This window comes from Hylobates moloch, unplaced genomic scaffold (assembly GCF_009828535.3).
Source record: "Hylobates moloch isolate HMO894 unplaced genomic scaffold, HMol_V3 SCAFFOLD_4, whole genome shotgun sequence".
Taxonomy (NCBI): Eukaryota; Metazoa; Chordata; class Mammalia; order Primates; family Hylobatidae; genus Hylobates; species Hylobates moloch.
The window spans coordinates 136966449-136987031 of NW_026652279.1; the positions used below are offsets into that span (position 1 = coordinate 136966449).

Below are 20583 nucleotides of genomic sequence, written 5' to 3' on the forward strand. Positions count from 1 at the left end.
GTCTTAAGGGGCTAAAAAGAAGGCGTCAGCAGGGTTGCTTTCTTCTAGTGGCTCCAGGGGAGAATCCACTTCTTTCTCTTACTTCTAGGGATAGCCAAGCATTCCTTGGCTCCTGGCTGCATCACTGCTCCAATCTCTGCCTCTGTGGTCACAATCCCTTCTCCTCTATAACAGTCGAGTCTCCCTCTTCCTCTCATAAGAACACTTGTGATTATGTTTAGGACCCACTGGGATAATCCAGGATGCCCCCCCATCTGAAGATCTTTAATCACATTTGTAAAGTCCTTTTTGCCATATAGGGTAACATTCACAGGTTCTAGGGATTAGGAAGTAGACCTTGGTGGGGAGTGGGGTCATTATTCAACCTCCCACTGAACTCAAATTATCAGTATTTTAAAGTGTGAAGTAGGAACAACGAATTCGAAATGGAATCTTTTTCTCAAGCTAAGAAAACCATTTGTGGTGGCACAGCATGGATTATTCACATACAGTATATTTTATGCACAGATGTATTTTACAGCATGTACATAACCATTTTGGAATGCATAAAAATGGCATCTAAAATGTGTAATATTAGGTAATTGCTTAAATAAGGCCCAGCTGAGGGAGCAGGGTCATCTAAGTTGGTTACACTTGCTAGAAATATTTTGCAATATCATTATAATGGATAAAATGAAGATCTGATAGGTCCCTTTTTTTTGACACATAGTCTCGCTCAGTTGCCTAGGCTGAAGTGTGCAGTGGTGCGATTTCACCTCACTGCAACCTCTGCCTCCTGGGTTCAATTGGTCCTCCCACCTCAGCCTCCTGAGTAGCTAGGACTACAGGCCGCACCACTGTGCCCAGCTAATTTTTGTATTTTTAGTAGAGAAGGGGTTTCACCATGTTGGCCAGGCTGGTCCAGAACTCCTGACCTCAAGTGATTACCCCACCTCAGCCTCTCAAATTGCTAGGAATGCTGGCATGAGCCACCCTGCCAGGCCAGATACATCATTTGCTGCCACTTTGTATCTGAAAGACAAGAGAGCTTGAATGAGTTTTTTTTTTCCAAGGTAGCAAGAATGTTGAGCTCTTGGCTCTACTAAATTGTAATTCTTCCAGCATTTAGTATATATGTTTACTGAGTATCTATTAATGGTTTAGGCACTGAGGTAGGTCTTGCCCTTTGGTCTGATAGTATGTTTTTCATTAACTTCTTAGGTGTGTAGTCCTTGCTTGTCTGTTTGTTTTACTCATATATTTAATACCTTTTCTAGGTTACAGTCTTTAAATGAGCCTTTCAGCTAATTTTAGACCCCTGGGAACCTCAGGTCTGCTTTAACTGATTAGTGGACTTAGCTAAATTCTGAGATGCTCCGAAACAGTGGTTCTCAACCATGGGAAGTTTTGTACCCCTCTTCCCTTGGCCCCATGACACTTGACAATATCTGGAGACATTTCTGATTTTCATGCCTGGGGCCAGGGAGTGGCAGTGGTGTCTAGTGGGTAGAGGTCAGGCATGCTGCTTAACATCCCATAATGCATAGCAGTTTCCCCCCAAAGCAGAGAATTATGAGGTTCAAAATGTTAATATTGCCGAGGTTGAGAAACCTTGGTCTAAAATTATATTATCTTGATTAACCTTTGGCACAAATCAAATTGTGAAAAATTTAGTGTGCCATATCTTGGGATTGTGCCAGTAAACATGAGATAAAGAGGCTTTTGTGGAGCAGGTAATATTTAGGACTAGAGTGATTTATGACATAAAACTTGAGGGTTTGGAATCTCATTTGGGGAGGGTACTAATTTTCCTCATGGTTGAAAATTAAAATTTTGAAAAAAGTCTCACTTACAGGCAGGGTAGAATAATTTATTTTTAAGTAATATGTAGACTTCTGAATGTGTTGCATGCATACATGGTTTGGCATGCATTATTTTGACCAGGGTTCATATCACACAGCACATTTAATATATTTTAAATCACAGCTAAGGAATAGGTGCAGTGGTAACTTACAAACAACAATTTACATCAGCTTATGCTTTACAGAGAACTTCCATGTACATCAGAAAGGAAAGGAGTATTTATGTGCTAGGCCTTTAAAATGTGTTTAATTTCCACAAAACCTAAAGATGAATATTATCTTTATTTTTTAAGATAATAAAATGTAACTTCAGGAAATTAACAGATTTTTCTGTTTAATCTTGTACATGCTTGCTTTGTAATCTTCTTTATTTTTAGTTGATAGATATTTGTTTTACAGAAATCTTACTTATAAGGACCCAGCAGTGGTAAAGTACAGGAAATGAATGCTGTTGATCTCTCAGTATGAGAATTGATGGTATTTCATTTACTTTTAAGTCTTTTAAAAAGTGCTTTGGCAATATTTTATCTGTGAAATTCTATAGTGTGTTGTATATACAGGATAGTGGAAAATATCTAAATTTTGTCAGAAAAAATGGCAACTGGGAACTTCTACCATTGTCTTTGGGTGACAGATTTAGGAAAGAAATTATTGGCAACAGGGTTTGAATCAATACTTTGAGAAAGAAATGAGTTAGTTCAGGATGTTATAAAGATAACTTTTTGGGATTAAGAAAGAAGTAATTTATTTTAAAAATATAGTAATGTAGAAAATATTTGTGATTACCCTCATACTATTAATAAAACAGGGTCTTGGGAAAGTCTATGAATCACATCAAACCTTAATAGTTTTGTAACCTTGGCAAAGTTTCTTAAGCTTTTGGAGTTGCAGTTTCCTAATGTCAAAATCATTGCATTGTTGTGTGGATTAAAGGAGATAATGTAGAATACTCAACATAATGATTGCTATAAAGTGATTAATAAAGGCAATTATTACAATTATTATATTACATAATTAAGTATAAAGTGGGACTTAAACAGATCACAACTAGAAAACACTTCATTAATACTAGTGTCCTTAAGATTTTTAAACTGTTCTGCCAAAAAAATAAATTTTTCAAAGTGTAAGTAAAATAGGTCTTTGTTATAGGACTTCTCATAATTTTAATTTGCTAGTATGTGTATTCAAGAGGACAGCATAGAATTAGTACTTTTAAAAACGTTTTGATCTTCAGACCTATTAAAATGTTGCCAGTTTCTCCTGTTTCATGGTACAGTTTGAGAAACACTTGAATGAAAACATATAATCAGGCAACTTTATTTTTCTTCCAATATCATGTTCCTAAAGACTAAAAGATTTATATTTCAAATTTTATATTGGTTTTGAGCATGGGATCAAGTCTGGAAGGACACCTGAAATGTCTAGTTTAGTATTCTTTTAAGTTGTATCTTCAGGAATATCAGTGGTTTGGAGAAGATTTTTGTTGATGTTAATACTCATCTCTACTCTTTGTCCTCCTTTGAAGAGAAGTCACTAGTAATTTAGTAATTGTGTGTGTGGGGTGAATGTGTGTGAGATGTCAAGATGGGTAAGAAGATGACCCACTAGTTCATCCTCACCCCTCATCTGCTCCACCTCTCAATAGCACTGTTGGCTCTGCCTAATCTTGACATCATTACATTGTTGTGTGGGTTAAAGGACATAATGTAGAATAGCCCACATAATGACTGATATAAAGTGTCTGTGTCTTGCTTGCCTGCACTGCTGTGGCCACTCCTGCCACCCTGGGTGTCCTTTCTGTTGGTCTTGCTGGTTTCTCCTCTACTTCTTAACCCTTAAATGTTGGGTTTGTGAGGGTTCAATCCCTGGACCGCTTCTCTCTCTCTACTTATTTTCTTTTCTTTTTTTTTTTGAGATGGAGTCTGGCTCTGTTGCCCAGGCTGGAGTGCAGTGGCGCAATCTCATGCCATTCTCCTGCCTCAGCCTCCAGAGTAGCTGGGACTACAGGCACCATCCTCCATGCCTGGCTAATTTTTTTTTTTTTTTTTGTATTTTTAGTAGAGATGGGGTTTCACCATGTTAGCCAGGATGGTCTCGATCTCCTGACCTCGTGATCTGCCTGCCTCGGCCTCCCAAAGTGCTGGGATTACAGGCGTGAGCCACCACACCCGGACTCTGTATACTTATTTTCTAGGTGATTCCATTCAGTCTTATGAGGTTATATTTCATCTCTATGCTGACAACTCCACTAATTACATCTCTAGTCTAAATTTCTACCTTGAGCATCTTATTTGAATGTCTAATTACCAATTTACCTACTCAACATTTTTACGTTAAGTGTTTGACACTTAACATGTCTAAAACCAAAGCCTACTATTTTCATTGCTGCAGTTACCTAGCATTGTCACCTTTTAAACTGTTTGGAAGATCAGTTTAAAAATCTTAAGGACATAGTATCAATGAAGTGTTTTCTGGTTGGGATCAGTTTTAGTCCTGCTTTATACTTAATTATGTAATATAATAATTGCCTTTATTAATCACAGGAGAAAAATCATGTGTGAGTTTATTTGGTTGACATCTACTCTCTCCCTCAACACATTTTATATAACCAAATGTCCGTTTAATAAACAGATCATACATAGTGGATACTAAATTCTGTATTCAGTAGTCATCTTAATATGCACTGTGTTTCTGGTTTACCATATAACGAGGAGATACATGTGAGTCTCAGTTGTGAAGTCAGCTTTATGTAATAACAAGCATTTTACAAAAAGTAGAAAAGAAGCATTATAAGTCTCTGGTTGAGAGGGTTAGGGATTAAACCCACTTTTCGGCTCCTGCAGCAGCACTCCTTTGCTGTGTTACTTAAGTGGGACTGTGTGCCGGTGTCTTTGAATGCATGTGTGTGTGGTTTGTTTCTCTTTAAGTGAAACTGTGCTATTCTTAGTAGTGTGTGGGAGAGCTGTGAAATTTAATAACAAATTATTTTTAACAAGAGGGTACTTATTCACTTGTCAAGATTGGAATAAGCATTACGTTGCTAGGGCAAAGTGTTGAATTTCTAAGTTTTTTTTTCTCAAATAAGTAAGTACAGAAATCGTCAGGTTCGTGTATTTGGGCTCACTAATTGTCTCCGGGGATGATGTTATTTTCTCAAGTGTCACTTTAAGAGTTTCCACAATGATTATAGCGTGTTTGTAGCAATGGCAGATTAAAACCAGAGTCACACGCCTCTAACGTCACTGGGAGGTTGTCAAATGGAATGCAGCTTCATTTTTAGGAATGAAGGTGGGAGGGAAGGAGGAAGATTCTGTTTCTTACTTTTCTTTTTAATGCAGCTTGCTTTTTTTTGAGAGAAGGAAAGAAGTGAAGTATTCTAAGAATTCATTTTCAACTTGTTTTATTCACATATCTCTTTTGTTTGACACAGTGATGAGAGAATGGTGATTGCACTTTTCTCTATTTTAAATAGTGCGATGGATGAGCTACCATTCGTAGAACGATAGAACTTTATTTAGTGGAACAAGAAGCCGGTACCTGATATATTCCTAAATTCCTATTTTGATTCCTAGGTTTTGAAGAGCAATGGCCCCTTCCCTTAGAGACAGTGGTATTAGAAATTATTTTCTCATTATGTCTCTTAAAATTTCACTTAGTACATTTAGGGTTTCTTATGATACCTACACTTTTCTCCTATTTGCAGATAGACTAGCTTGTTGCATATATAAAAATGAGGTCAGGAGTTTGAGACAAGCCTGGCCAACATGGTGAAACCCAATCTCTACTAAAAATACAAAAAATTAGCCGAGCATGGTGGCGGGCTAATCCCAGCTACTTGGGAGGCTGAGGCAGGAGACTCACTTGAACCTGGGAGGTGGAGGTTGCAGTGAGCCGAGATAGCGCCATTGTAACAGCCTGGGCAAAAAGAGCAAAACTCTGCCTCAAAAAAAAAAAAAAAAAAAGCCACTGCTCTGTCCTCAGAAGAACCTCTGCTTTGAATTTTCCCTACTGTCTCCCACTGCCACACATGCCCCCGCTCTTGCCCCAGACATATCGTACATATTTAAACCACATGCAGTCCATATACTTTTTCTTCCTGTGACTGCTGATGAAATCATGATTCAGGGCCTCATTTCTTGATTTTTTTTTAAAAGTTGTGAACAGGTGGCCAAACTGCATAAGCAACAACTGGAGAGCAGAGATTACTTAGTGGCTTGGAGAGGGACCAAGTATCTTGTGAGCCCAGCTCTTCTAATATCAGTCCAGTTTCCCAAGAGGCAACTCCCAGGTCAGCTGGTGCCACCCAGGGCAGGGCAGGGCTGGAACTGGCTTTTGAAGGGTTGGGTCTGTAGGAAGAATCCACGCCTTGCTCTGGGAAGTGGCCTCAGGAAGTAGAGGCCTGGGGACAGAATCACTCATGAGTTGCAGTTGTTCTGGGCAACAAAGCAAGGCGGATACTTATTCTGGTAGCAGGGTGGAGTTTGAACTGGGCAATTACCTCTGCTAGAGCCCCTTGAAGAATTTCAGATTCCCTGTTAACCATGGAGGCATGGGCTGGAAGCTGGGTATGGGGGCAGGTGAGTTCAAACTTCTTACCTTTTCTATTAGGATATGGCTAAATCTTCCCCCGGGGATTCTTTGGACAAAAGCATTCCCACTCTGTCAAAAATTCCAGCGTGAGGTTTTAATCATACATGTTTCCCTGTATAATGATTCAGTCAGAAAACTGTATTTGATCTTAAACAAGGTTGGCTTGGACAGGATAGGGGCTGGGATTTGGGGATAAGAGATGATTTTGGAGCATAAAGAATTCAACTCCTAGGAGGATATGTTATTTAGGCAGAGCACGGGGAGATCAGGCCTTCCAACGCTGCAAATGAGAATGCTGGTACCTTGAGAAAGAGGGGTACTAAGACATGCGAGAGGAACACAGAGAAGTGGGATTCTGTGGCAAATTCTATGAAGCTTTACTCCCATGTGGGGAAAAATTTCCTCCGTCTTGGCCCCGATCTGCTGAGCTGCTTCTGTGAGTGGCTTTGGTAGCTCATATATGAACATTTAAATGCTTGGCTATTCTTAGCTGGGCCTTTGATGGACTATGGCATACAACCATGTGACCACTGTGGCTCCAGCCCCCTGCTGTCTGGGCCCACACGCAGACTCCTTAGAGCATAGTATGCTCTAAACATACCCTGGGGAAGGCAATGCTGGGTACATGTGCATGGGCCCAGAGTTAGCTCCTTGGATAAACAGAAGGTATTTGGAAATATTTTTGATGCAGCCCTAGCCCTAGAACATAACTGGCTGGTGCACTGTGGTAAAACTATAATCTCATCCATTAGCACCTGATTCCAAACTCGATCATAAATGAAGATAGATTTTGGCTGTGTAGGTACATTTTTCCTCAGATTTTGGAAAATTTAAGGGTATTTGGCCAAGGCATGCCCTGGTAAACCAAGGATGTGTGGGGAGGGCTGGCTTGGGGCCAACATGGAAGTTTGGACAATGATAATAATACCATGCCGGTGTGACTTGCCCTTGGTTTGACCTTCTAGAAATTATTTCTTATCCTTGTTTAAAGCCTTCCATGGCAAAAGGGCAAGGAAAGTATAACATAGAAGAGTGCCTTAAATTATTCTTCACAGAAATGTCTCTTCTGAGGAGGAAAACTTTGTGTGGGGGGCGGAGGGGGCGGAGTTGACTGTCCTCCAGCCACTGCCCTGTCCCCTAGTGGTTTGGTTGAGATGGATAATTAAGGAATAGCCTTGAATTGTCTCACTTACTTGTTCTGCTTTGATTACGCATTCTTTAATTCACTAAAGCCCAGTGAGGCTGGTACTGTTGTTCCAATTTTACAGGTGAGGCTTTGGAGACAGTGAAGTGATGCAATGAAATTCTCACAGCTAGTGAAAGTGGAGCCAGAATTTACGCACTGGAGGTCTGAACCCCAAAGTCCTGCACTCAACCAAGCTTCCTCCTCAGGGAGCGACCCGGTCTGGGATCCCTGAAGATCCACAGCATCTATGTGGACTTTTTTTACCCCCTGGTCCTTTGGTTAGAAATGATATTTCTTGATTGACTTGGTACTAGTATTTTAAAACCTTTGAATAAAGAAAAGAGGATCAGACCTAGAGCTTCCTGGTTCTAAGTTAACATAGTAGCAGTTAGGATAAGATGACTACAGCTGGATGAGTTCACTTGAGAACTTGGGGCTCCCTTATTCTTACTCTCTGGCAGAAAGCTCAGACGTCCTTGATGGGCATATAGTTTCTGGCCCTTTGCCAGAAAGCAAAGGAATTTTCAGAGCTATTCCATTAATAGAATGGAAGATTATATCTATGCTATATTTGCTATTTCTTGAATATTAAACATGTAAAAGTTAATGTATGATCAAAGTATAGAGTAAGGGCTATCAACATACCCAAGATAGGTATTTTTTTGCAACTATTAATATTTCATATCTACCCTTTTTTTTGAGATGGAGTCTCGCTCTGTCACCCTGGCTGGAGTGCAGTGGCATGATCTCGGCTCACTGCAAGCTCCGCCTCCTGCATATCTACCCATTTTTAATGCAGATTTGGGTTTCAGTGCAGGTATGGATTCTTTGGGCTCTGTCTTTCTGAGCTCTGTTAGGAAGCTTTTTCATCACATAGGCCACCATGTAAGCTTTGTATTCAGTCCTTTGAAGTTTGTACAAAGCACTTTGGTCTTTGTTTCTGTATCTGTTTTTTGGAGGGATTGATTTGATTCTAAAGAGTTCTATTTTATTGCAATTTAAAGATAACAGGTTAGTAAGAAGTATAATTATGAGTATCAATACAATTTGAGTCAAAATTGGACATACTTGAAGTAGGTTAATGCAATTTAATTGTTCTCTGACATTGTATGAGTATTGTCTCCCGAGCTTTTATCATTTCAGGCTTTTTCTTGCTAATTTACATTTCTATAGGTTAAATAAATGTATTTAACCAGAATTTGAGAGCATCTGTGTGCCATGTACTGTGCGAGGCATTTTTAATCAAATATTTTTATGTGCTTGCCAAGTGGTAGACCCTGTCTTAAGGCAGTTGGAATATAGCAGTGAACAAAATCACAAAAGTCTTTTTGGATTCAGGTAGAGGAGAGAAAAAAATGCATATAGTAGATGGCTATAAAAAGAAAAATAAAGCACAGGTGAGAGATTGGGTGTGTCAGGTGGGCTAGTTGCAGTTCTAAATATTGGGGTCCAGTGATGGGCCTTGCCATCACATAGCTTACAGCCTTGTAATAATTCTTTGTTCAAAGAATTGTTATTCTTTGATCATAGTGTAGAGTAAGGGCTATCAACATACCCAAGATAGGTATTTTTTGAAACTATTAACATTTTATCTGTACCCATTTTTATTGCAGACTTGGGTTTCAATGCAGGTATGGGTTCTTTGTTCTCTTCTCTCTCCCCTCTCCCCTCTTCTCTTCCTTTTTTTGAGAGAGGGTCTCACTTTGTCACCCAGGCTGGAGTGCAGTGGTGTGGTCATAGGTCACTGCAGCCTTGAATTCCGGGGTTCAAGAGATCCTTCTGCCGTCAGCCTCCCAAGTAGCTGGAACTATAGGCATGTGCTACTGTGCCTAGCTAATTTTTACATTGTTTAAGAGGCAGGGTCTTGCTATGTTTTCCAGGCTGATTTTAAGCTCCTGGACTGAAGCGATCCTCCCATCTTGGTGTTTCAAAGTGTTGGGATTACAGGAATGAGCCACTGTGCCTGGCCTGTTTCTTGATGAACACTTCACCATTAGAAGGAAATTTCCTTCCAATCTACTGAAACAGAGGGCATTATCCCTACTCTTTCCAGAAGGAAACCAAAGCATTGAGAGTCAAGTAAATTGCCAAATGAAAACATTGAGACCCAGATCTGACTCCAAAGCCCGTGCACTTATACATGGTATCAGACCATGTCAACTTTGGACATATTTGTTGTGGAAAACTTATCCAACTTTGGAGCTAAGGCTGTCTTATATTTCATTCTGAGGTGTTGTGCAGTAAGTTGGCTGGTTCATGGAGTGTGTGTGTGTTACCTGTGTTACCGTGAGCTTCCCCTTCACCGTTGCAGTAGTTCTATTATAAAGGACTTTGGGTTATGCCCTGTGGCCACATGACAGGCAAAGGAGCTGCTTGGTTACCGACTTCCATGCAGTGGAATGCATTTGTATGTGAGAGAGTGAACTCTGTTTACTCCAGCAAATCATTGACTACTCGAATTCCTGGCATTGCATTTCAGAGATAGGACACTAATTTGGCTGGCCTATGTGTCATGTCCAAGAGCATGTTATAAATGCTCATATTTAGAAGGGAATGTAAAGTGAGTAAAAGGTAATAATGCGAAGGTCACTGCTTATTGTGTTTATCACAGAATAGGACATCCCTTGTATTTCCAATGATGTTTTATCATGATAAAAAGTGGAAAGCAAATGAGTGCGTTGGATTAGAAACCTTTTTGAGGACTGTGGAAATGAGGTCAGGGGTTCAAGAGAGCTCTGTTTTTCCTTCTGCCTTGAGTGTACTTATAATCAAAGTGGGAGGATGTTCAGCCCAGTGCATTCTTTGTCTTGCTCATTGATGGTTCTTTTGTGCTTTGGCTAATTTAATGTTTGACATGTGTATGTTGGTTATTAGTCTAAAAAAGGGGCTATATATTTGCAACTCTGCTATGTTTTGTTGTCAGCTTCTAGTGACTTTCCCCACTTACTACTTCTAAGTTAAAGTGCTGGGTTTTTGTTTGTTTGTTTGTTTGATTTTTGAGATGGAGTCTTGCTCTTGTCACCCAGGCTGGAATGCAGTGGCGCAATCTCAGCTCACTGCAACCTCCGCCTCCCGGGTTCAAGCTGTTCTCCTGCCTCAGCCTCCTGAGTAGCTGGGATTACAGGCGCCCACCACCATGCCCAGCTAATTTTTGTCCTTTTAGTAGAGACGGGGTTTCCCCATGTTGGCCAGGCTGGTCTCGAACTCCTGACCTCAGGGGATGCGCCTGCCTCGGCCTCCCAAAGTGCTGGGATTACAGGCTTGAGCCACTGCACCCGGCCATTGCTGTGGATTTTTATAAGATAATTTTCTTTTTACTCAACAGATAAGCTATGGCTTGAGCACATGGGCTGTGAAATTTATTCTGCTCGTTTACTTTTTTGAAGGATAATATACAGAAAAGTATACATATTATAAATGTACAACTTAAATACTTTTTGGAAACTGAGCACACGTAAGTATCCAGCTTCCAGATCGAAGCATAAACAATTGTCATCCTAGCACCCTATCCTCTTCTAATCTCTTCTGTCATTGTCTTCCCACAAGGGTAACCACTACCCTGACTTCTAACAGCATTTTTTTATTCAGCCTGTCTTTGTACTTTATATGAATGGAATAGTACAACCTGTACTCTTTTGCATTTGGCTTCTTTTTCTTTCTGTTATTTGAGAGGTTGAACTTGTGGTTGAATGTAGTTGAAGGTTATTTTCATTGCCATATGATGTTTCATTATGTGGATTTATCTATTATAATGTTAAGGACATCTATGCTGCTTCTGGTTTTTGTTGCGATGAATAGTGCTGTGATAAACATTCTTGTATATAACTTTTTGTTAACATATATAAGCGTTTATGTTGGATGTATACCTAGGAATGGAATTATTAGGTCATAGAATATCAATGTATTTAGCTTGAATAGATATTACCAAGTGACTTAAGAGTTTAAGTAGTTGTACCAATTTACATTTCCATCAGTAGTGTGAGAGTTCATGAATTTCATTGTTGAGATTTTTTTTGGGAGGTGGGTAAGAGGTGCATGCTATTCTTAGGTTCATTTCAGTACATGTTTGTTTTCTGGAAAGGAATGGTCTCAGTTGCCTTGTTGATTCTTTGAAAGCTAAGTTAAAAATTTGTCTCTGTGTACTCACATTCTCCTTTTACTTTTTCTTTGTATATATGAATATATATGTGTTTTATGCTGGTGTCTTCTACATGCATATATAGATGTCTGTATATTTTAAAGTATACTACTGTGCTGTTAGACTGGACAGGCCAATTAGAAGCTTTCTTAATCAGGCTTCTACAAGTCTATGAATTCACACCGATCCTGCTTAAGTGTCTCTAATGAGGGGAAGTGCTTTCTTTTTAGGATGACCCATCCCTTTGTGAAGTAGCATATTGTTGCTTCTTCAGTACTGTGGTGCCATCTGCCTCTTTTTAACTTCTCCCATAAATATCATGCCCTTTCATATGTGAGCAAAAAATCCATGATTCTTATAATACAGAGAAGTTTCTTCAGGCAGAGGTTCATGGCTGTTTTTTAAACTGCCACTTTTCAACATTTGCAGGGTCAAAGTCTCTGAGCAGTTTGCTCTGGGGAACTTGGATGAAAAACCTTATGGATGATGAAGAAAAAAACCTCAGTGCAAAGTCGCTTTTATTTTTCTTTGTGTTTTTAAGGCTTTTTTCCCCATTTCCTAGTTTTTTTTCATGAACACACTGATCCCCCCTCATTGGGCTTAAACGTTGTTTAAGAAGGAAATACAAAAAATGCACATAATGTATTTAAAAATTGGACTAAAATGAATAAAATGAAAAAACAGCACTGCTTTTTATAGAAAACTGACAATTATATTAATGAATATCAATGAATACAGAAAATCAATGTATTATACTTTTGTCAAATCAATGAATATGGAAAAATTCTTCTGATGGAGATAATATGAGCTCTAAGAGATTTGAACTTCCATGTGATATTAATATTCATAGAACTTTAGAATAAAAATGAGGTTTTTTCTAGCTATAATTAATAATTTAAGGTTCACGGATATTACCTAATAGATATTTTCTTTCTTTACAGGCAAGAAGAGACTGATAGGAGAGTGAAAAATGTAAGATATAGTTACCTTAATGGAGCGTTATAAGTAGCTTTCACTTCCATGTTCTGTAAGAAGGCAGTGAATCTGAAAGCATACTATACATCTCTTTTCTAATTAATTTTTTGCTACAAACCAATCAGTTACAAACAGTAAATATGTTTAAATATATGCATTACAATATATGGTTAGGTTGTTCAGCTCCCACTTATAAGGGAGAACGTGTGGTATTTGGTTTTCTGTTCCTGCATTAGTTTGCTGAGGATAATGGCTTCCAGCTCTGACCATGTCCCTGCAAAGGACATGATCTTGTTTCTTTCAATGGCTGCATAGTATTCTAGAGCTGACCAATGAGAACGCATGGACACAGGGAGGAGAACAACACACATTGGGGCCTATCAGGTGATGGAGGGAAGGAGAGCCTCAGAATAAATAGCTAATGCATGTGGGACTTAATAGCCAGGTGATGGATTGATAGGGGCAGCAAACCACAATGGCACACGGTTACCTACGGAACAAACCTGCACATCCTGCACATGTATCCCAGAACTTAAAATAAAATTAAATTTAAAAACATATTGTTAGAGTGTTATAAGAGGATAGGTTAGATTTAGGAAGCTGTTTGTTATGTGTTAGTAATATGCTAAAGGCAAGTAAACACATTTTAAGATTTTTATGGGAGTAAATAGGAAGCTACCAATTTAGACTTCAAGGAAAAGCACTGACTGTTTAAGGACTCTGGGTAATTCATCAATGTAGACTCATATGCCTTACAATATTTTATGGAAATTGCAGGAATATCTAAAAATGTTGCAGCTTCATTAAAAACTTTAACATCCTCATTAAGGAAGCTCACAATTATTGATGTTTAGGTGATCATTCTGTAAGTTCGATGAAAAAATATTGATTGCTTTAAAAGTTTCATTTGTGTTTTCTCTTATTTTTTTCCCTCTTCATACATACTAGTAGAGTATATGAATGACTGCCTTTTGGAGTCTGGACTTTTGGTCTAAGAACTTACTCAGAGACAGGAAAATTTAGCAAGAAAAATTAGGATTTTTAATGACTTTTCCCCTTCCCATAAACTTAAAAGAAAGTCTGCTTTTCACCTACAGAGTAATATGTGCTATCATTTATCTGCAGTACTCACCTACATTTGAGCTTGCAATTGGTTGCTAATCAACTAATCTTGTTGTTCATGGATTTTTTTTTTTTTTAAGGTTTTGATAACATTGTACTGGCTGGGAAGAAAAGCACAAAGCAACCCATACTATAATGGTCCCCATCTTAATTTGAAAGCTTTTGAGAATCTTTTAGGACAAGCCCTGACGAAGGTAAGTAAACTACATCTATGTAAGATTACTGCTGTAATACAGTATCACTGCTTTCTCTTCCTCCTCTCTTCTTTTTCTTCTCCTTCTCCTTTATAACAAATGTGGCAACTCCGACTCTCTTTGTCTCACTCCCAATTGGACTGAGTAAAGAGGAATATTACTCACTTACTGGCTTTATGTGCCACCACCAAGGAGTGAGTTGGGTCTATTCCAGAGTAATTTCCAAGGTAGAGAGACTTGCTTACCTTTTAATTCTGCATAATTTGATGACACATGCATTGGCTTCCTTCCTTACACACTTTATGTAGCTTAAGTATTGCTATACTCATTGTAAACTCAACCTGTAGTAGAGAGATGCTTCCTGGATTGTTAACACGCATGGAATTTACCCAATTTCTTTGTAGTAATGTGTTCTTGTCATAGATGATAGTCTTTAATGCCCACACTTTCATATCCCCACGATTCTACCATGCCGCCTCTGTTTCCTAAAGAGTAGGACATGGTGTTAACTGAAACTTGATATAAGGTTTTAAATTTAGAATCTTTTGTTTTATACACATTTCTAGTCCTTCATATTTTGGAATCAATGTGACAGCCTTTTGAATGCTTGAGGACCATTTGCAGAGAGCCAAGTGCCAGGACTGACCATAGTTCTGCCAAATCTTCATTTATAAGATCCACATGGGTAAAACGAATTTCTCTGGGTAGGGATATTTATTCAGGGAAATTCGTAGGACTCAGAAGAGCCCTTTTGTGTAGTCACAATGGTGTTTCATCATCTAATTAGTAGTCATTGTTTCATGGGTTTCTTTAATGGTTAAATGATACCACACCAGTAAGGCATTTAGCATTAGCCTCTAGCACATTACAAGGGTGCAATAAATATTAGTTGCTGTGATTGGAAGACCTTTTAGGCCAGGATGAACGTGATAACCTTGGCTTGCACCTACCTTGATCTTTAAATAATTTTGCCTGAGCCCAGCCACATGTGTTATATATAGCAAGAGGTAGGATTATAGAGCCTAGAAGATACAGGTATTCCTGTTCACCCCCAAAATGTAAGGGCTCAATAATGCTCTATTCAAATTCCTTGAATAAGTTAATTCAGGAAATAGCTGAGATATTAACATGCATACACATAGTACTAAGTGTTAGGAAAACACTCATGAGAGACTACCTAACCTCATAAAGCACAATTGTCTAAGATAGGTGAGCATATTGGTCACTGCAATGAAGAATGGTGAGGCTCTAATGGAGGAATTTCAGGGGGCTTTGAGCACAGGCAGAGCCTTGACTTACAGTTATTTCAGCTAATAAAACTTTTGGTTAAAACCTATGTAGGAGGCTGGGCACAGTGGCTCATGCCTGTAATCCCAGCACTTTGGGAGGCTGAGGCGGGCAGATCACCTGAAGTCAGGAGTTCAAGACCAGCCTGACCAACATGGAGAAACCCTATCTCTACTAAAAATACAAAATTAGCTGGGTGTGGTGATACATGCCTGTAATCCCAGCTACTCGGGAGGCTGAGGCGGGAGAATCACTTGAACCTGGGAGGCAGAGGTTGTGGTGAGCCAAGCCTGAGCAACAAGAGCAAAACTCCGTCTAAAAAAAAAAAAAAAAACCATGTAGGACTTTGGCTTATGTACTAGGGCCCTCTTTATAGCCTTTGGTCCTTTTAATGACAGTCTGACTCAGGTTGAATAATCCTGGTACAGTGTCTGTGCCAGGAATGCTTTATCAAAGGCTGTTTCCTGTTACCAGTTTCAAAACCAGAGGAGGTAGATGAAGACCTTATGGTGTATAAAACTAAGGTTGTGGTTCCATTCCATTATAATAAAGTGGGGGTAGCTGTTAGAAGCATGTGACTATATCATATGTTTTGTATCAGTTCTATTAAAATCAAAACCAATGTGTTCATCAGGCATTTCCCATTTAACCAGATAATGCTTAAAAGCTAATATAAAATACCAATTAAAAAATCATTGGTGGAAGTTGTAGCACCTCAGTCAGTCATCTTGGAAGTTGGAGGTGACTCATTTTAATTGACTTGTCAGGGTGCCTCCTTAAAAGCCAGGCACCAGGGCCAAAGGTTATTTTATAACTGAAGTGGCTGTCATCAATAACTTTAACATTTATGAGGTCAAATATCCATCTTGAGTGTTGAACTCTAAGGCCTTAACAAATACGTGTCTAAGAAACCTGATAGATCTAAACACTTAAATTTAAAAAAATCTTTCTGTATTTTGAGAAGCATTTTGGCAGCACCAGCGTTAGGCCTGGCTTCCCCATCTGCTTGGAAGTAGCGGGATGTAAGGTAGGCACTTGCATTTTCATGACAGGATGTCAACTCTAATGCCAGGGTGTCGGCATCTAAAGCACATGAAATCTCCCTGAAATCTACTAGACCTTACTGGTGCTCCAGACACTTGTCAAATAATTGAATCATGAATTGATGGTATTAGATCAAAAGTATGCCTGAGACAGCTGCTAATTATTCACTGCAAACTCTTCAGCTTTTTCATATGTTGAAAATATTTATAATTAAAAGTTGAAAGAAGAGTACAACAAATACCCAGATATGTACCATCTGGTTCAATTATTACAATTTTCCATACTGGCTTTATCTACATATGTGTTTATCCATCCATTTATGTTTTTACTTAACCATTTTAATATAAACTGCAGGTATATTTCTCCCCCAAATACTCAGTATGCATCTCCTAAGAATATCAATATTCTTCTATGTAGCTACAATGTTTACTATACTTAAGAAAACTCAGATATTCCCCATTATCTAATATTGAGTTGACATTAAAACTTTCATACTTGTCTCCAGCTACTTTTCATAGCACTTTTTATTTTGAATCATGACTTAATCAAGGTTCACATAATATGTTTGATTGTTAGTAATTACTAGGTTCTTTAAATTGTCTCTGTATTAGTAAGCTCATCTGAAAATAACATTTCTGGTTTTTACTATGACAAAATTATCTTTGCCATATTAAAAAATTGTAGTTACTAGATATTCATGATTACTATAAGTCAGGACTACACCATGGGCTTTGTAAATTTTACTCACATCCTAATGTTTAAAAAGCCAGGTTATATTTTGTCACTAACATTCACAGAAGAATGTTAGTTAAAAGTGCTTATCTTGAGTAAGTGCTATATAATTCACAAACCTACAGTTAACATCATTTGTGATGTTTCTGTGTGTCCTTTATATGAGCCAAACAAATGTTTTATTTAGGTCCATAGAGAAGAAGTTATATATGTCAGCAAACAAGTATGCTTCCCTTGATTCAACAAGAAGGATAAGCCAGCTGCCAGGACCTTAGAACTAGGTTGTGTAATTAGTGAAAGTAAATGAATTCTGTGAAATTTATGCCCACTTGCTCCTTTTTATTTTTCTGGGGGGAGAGTTAAATAACTTCAGTTGTTAAAGTTTTATGTTATATAAGCCATCACAAATATTTCCTGCAGATAGAGTGAATATAATCTTGCTGATTTATCTCCTTGTGGATGACTAAGTTAAGGTTAGTTTTTCTCTTTGACTCTTTTCACATTTATTGCTAGAGAACTGTAATAACTGAGTTTAGCATTTCAATATTACTCTATGAACTTTCATTAAACTAGTAATTTTCCTTATTTTTAAGTAGAACATATTTACTAGTTTATTAAATAATATTGAATATCTCCTTATTATTACTTTGAATATTGAATACCTCTTTATTGTATCAGTTGTGGGGAAACAATTACAAATTTATTTTCTGTTTTTCATCAGCTTTTTTCTGTGTCTGACAGAGAAACCTCATGCCTTACATGTCAAATAAAACCCAACTTAAATTAGGCAAACAAGCAAGTAATAACTGATTGATTGTATTTTTTGGAAGTTTATATAACTTACCATTCTTTAAAAAATGTTTTCTTTAGGCACTTGAAGACTCCAGCTTCCTGAAAAGAAGTGGCAGGGACAGTGGCTACGGTGATATCTGGTGTCCTGAACGTGGAGAATTTCTTGCTCCTCCAAGGCACCATAAGAGAGAAGATTCCTTTGAAAGCTTGGACTCTTTGGGCTCGAGGTCATTGACAAGCTGCTCCTCTGATATCACGTTGAGAGGGGGGCGTGAAGGTGTGTTGTGTTTTGGCTGTCAGTTTATTTGTTTGCATATCAAGGGAGAACTGGGAACAGGAGAGAATAGAAAAATGGAGTGAAAACTAGGCAAAAATTTCACTTAGAAGTGGATTTTCATAGAGACTCAAGTATAATTGGGGGTTTTGTTATTTTTTTCTCCTTCATGATGGTAATAGTTTCATTTTTGAAAAATTTCGTTTCTGGAAACGACTGGGAGGTGACAGTTAATTGTGGCCTGTTTTATCAGTGATAATCTATCCTGGCACTTCTCTCTCCAGATTCAGGCTTGATTTATGTTCAAGAGTTCTATAAACTGATATATCTAAACATAGGAATATAAGATTCTTCAAAAAAAAAAAATCTCTTCTAGTTTCTGAGTAACTTTCATCCTTGGCATTTTTCTTAAGATTAAAAAAATTCTCCTAAGCAAAAAAAGAAAAATATTTTTACAATTATTTCTATAGATGAGAAGAAATGATTGCTATCTATCATGATAGAATATTATGTTAAACTTTGTAGATTGAGTAATATACCACCACCTAACATGCTGGTAGAAATCCTCTTTTGGTCCTTTCAGGGTCAGAGCTGACCCAGGACAGAGCGAGTGTGAAAGGAACATGTTAGAGACATTCTGTTGTGGGAAGGAACCTTCTTTCAAAATCCCAAGCTTATAGTCAGTTCAGTTATTTCAATGCACATCTTATTCCTGTGGCTACTGGGTATAGCGTCAGCAATTTCTGACTGTACATCTCCAGCTATTCAGATTTGACTGGATTGAAATCACGAAGTTTTTTTTTTTTGAAATATTTCTGTACTTCTATCGACATCAACGTGAAAACATTGAGTTCTGGCTGTGAATTTGTGCTTGATTGTTAGGGGTTTTACATTGCTTGTGTATTTGGAATATTACTTTTCTATTTCTAGATATTTTTCCTAGCATATCTATGACAAAAATGTCAAAAATGAGCAAACTTAAACATAATTGTACAGCGAACACACATGTATTCGCTGCCTAATTCCACCATGATGTTTTACTATGCATGCTTTATCTTATACCCATTTCTCTCTCCTGTCTCTCTTTTTCCCTTTCTCCCTCCCTCCCTCTTTCTTTCTCTATTGTAATTTAATCATCTTATTTTTTGAGGCATTTCAGAATATATCACACTTGTCCTAAATACTTCAGTATGCACATCATTAAATAGAATTTATTCTTTGTTTTACTTCTGATGTGAAACTTATATAAATACAACATACTATGAATTTGTTTTCCAAAAAATCAATCAACAATTTATTAAGCATGGTAACAAAAAACCTGAATGCTTTATCTTTTAGAGTAGTAGTTTTTAAAAATAAAAAATGTGAAACGCTACTTAAACATTAACCTTTATAATTACTGCCACATGTATTGGCTGTTTGCTGTCAAGGTGTGACATTTTCATAGCCCAGATGACGATTATTCCAATACGTTTAAGGAAATGAATCTGAGTATGTGATTCATCTGAGTGGTTAAAGCTGTAAAAGCAGAGGCTGAAGTTCTGAACCCGCTATGTTTCTTTGCCCTGACTGAAGAACCTACTCCATGTAATGTTGGAATTTATATCTAGCCAAGGAATAAAAGGGGAAGAGATAGAGGGCATGTGGGAATATGCAGGCTTCAGTCAGTTCAGATGCAGTGGCCCACCCAGCGGTGTGGAATCTAAGTCGTCTTCTCAGATCCTTGTTGGAATGGGCACCTGTCCATGTAACCAAAAGCAGAGTGCCACTGTCACATCCCTTTCTGATCTTGGAAATGGGGCTGCAGACCTTGTTTAAAGAGTGCGTAAGTGAAGTCTTGGAAATTACAACTAAGCGGTGAAAAAAAGCCTGGGATGGAGGCACCAGGACGTTAAAGCTCTTTTGTGATCAGCGTGTTGAAATTCTACTGCCACCCTCTAGATTGTAGTCCTAAATTGATGAGCACTATAATGTAGGGTAATATTTTTAGGATAACAGAATTGCAATGTCACATTCTCTAGTTCTACATGAAAACTCATATCAAGAATGATACTTTGGGGGAAAAATTCTCTGCAGGGCACTGTACTGGGCTAAAAAAATATCTTAAAAATTAAAAAGTAAAATAGTATCTTTATGACTTTAAAATTCCACATGTATAGATTTTGGCAAGAGTAATTGATAAACTTATTGGAAATGAGACGTAAATGTCTGATTTTTTAGAAGGTGGTAAAAAGAAAGCACCAGTTTATTGACTACTACTCCTCATGGTCATAGCTGCGTTTACTTTCTCTCTTTTGCCAAGACTCTACTCTCCTTTTACTCTGTCCCTGTCTCATAGCTCTGTCCCTGTCTCATAGTATATTAAGCGACTTCCTGTAGACTGTTCTCAGTGTTATTTACTGTAGCTT

General features: G+C 38.0%; 1 protein-coding gene across 8 annotated transcripts in view; it reads left to right on the forward strand.

The window, feature by feature from the left end:
• Positions 1–20583, forward strand: part of LMO7 (LIM domain 7) — a 232843-nt gene that overhangs the window by 154984 nt on the left and 57276 nt on the right. For 7 of the 8 annotated variants that reach the window (XM_032151028.2, XM_032151042.2, XM_058437985.1 and 4 more), the window contains 3 exons: positions 12697–12727; positions 13933–14046; positions 17980–18178. In XM_032151028.2, coding sequence (XP_032006919.1) covers positions 12697–12727; positions 13933–14046; positions 17980–18178 — 344 coding nt within the window. Of the gene's footprint in view, positions 1–6399; positions 6419–12696; positions 12728–13932; positions 14047–17979; positions 18179–20583 lie in introns of those variants that run through there. The other variant, XM_032151040.2, reaches the window with a different exon arrangement.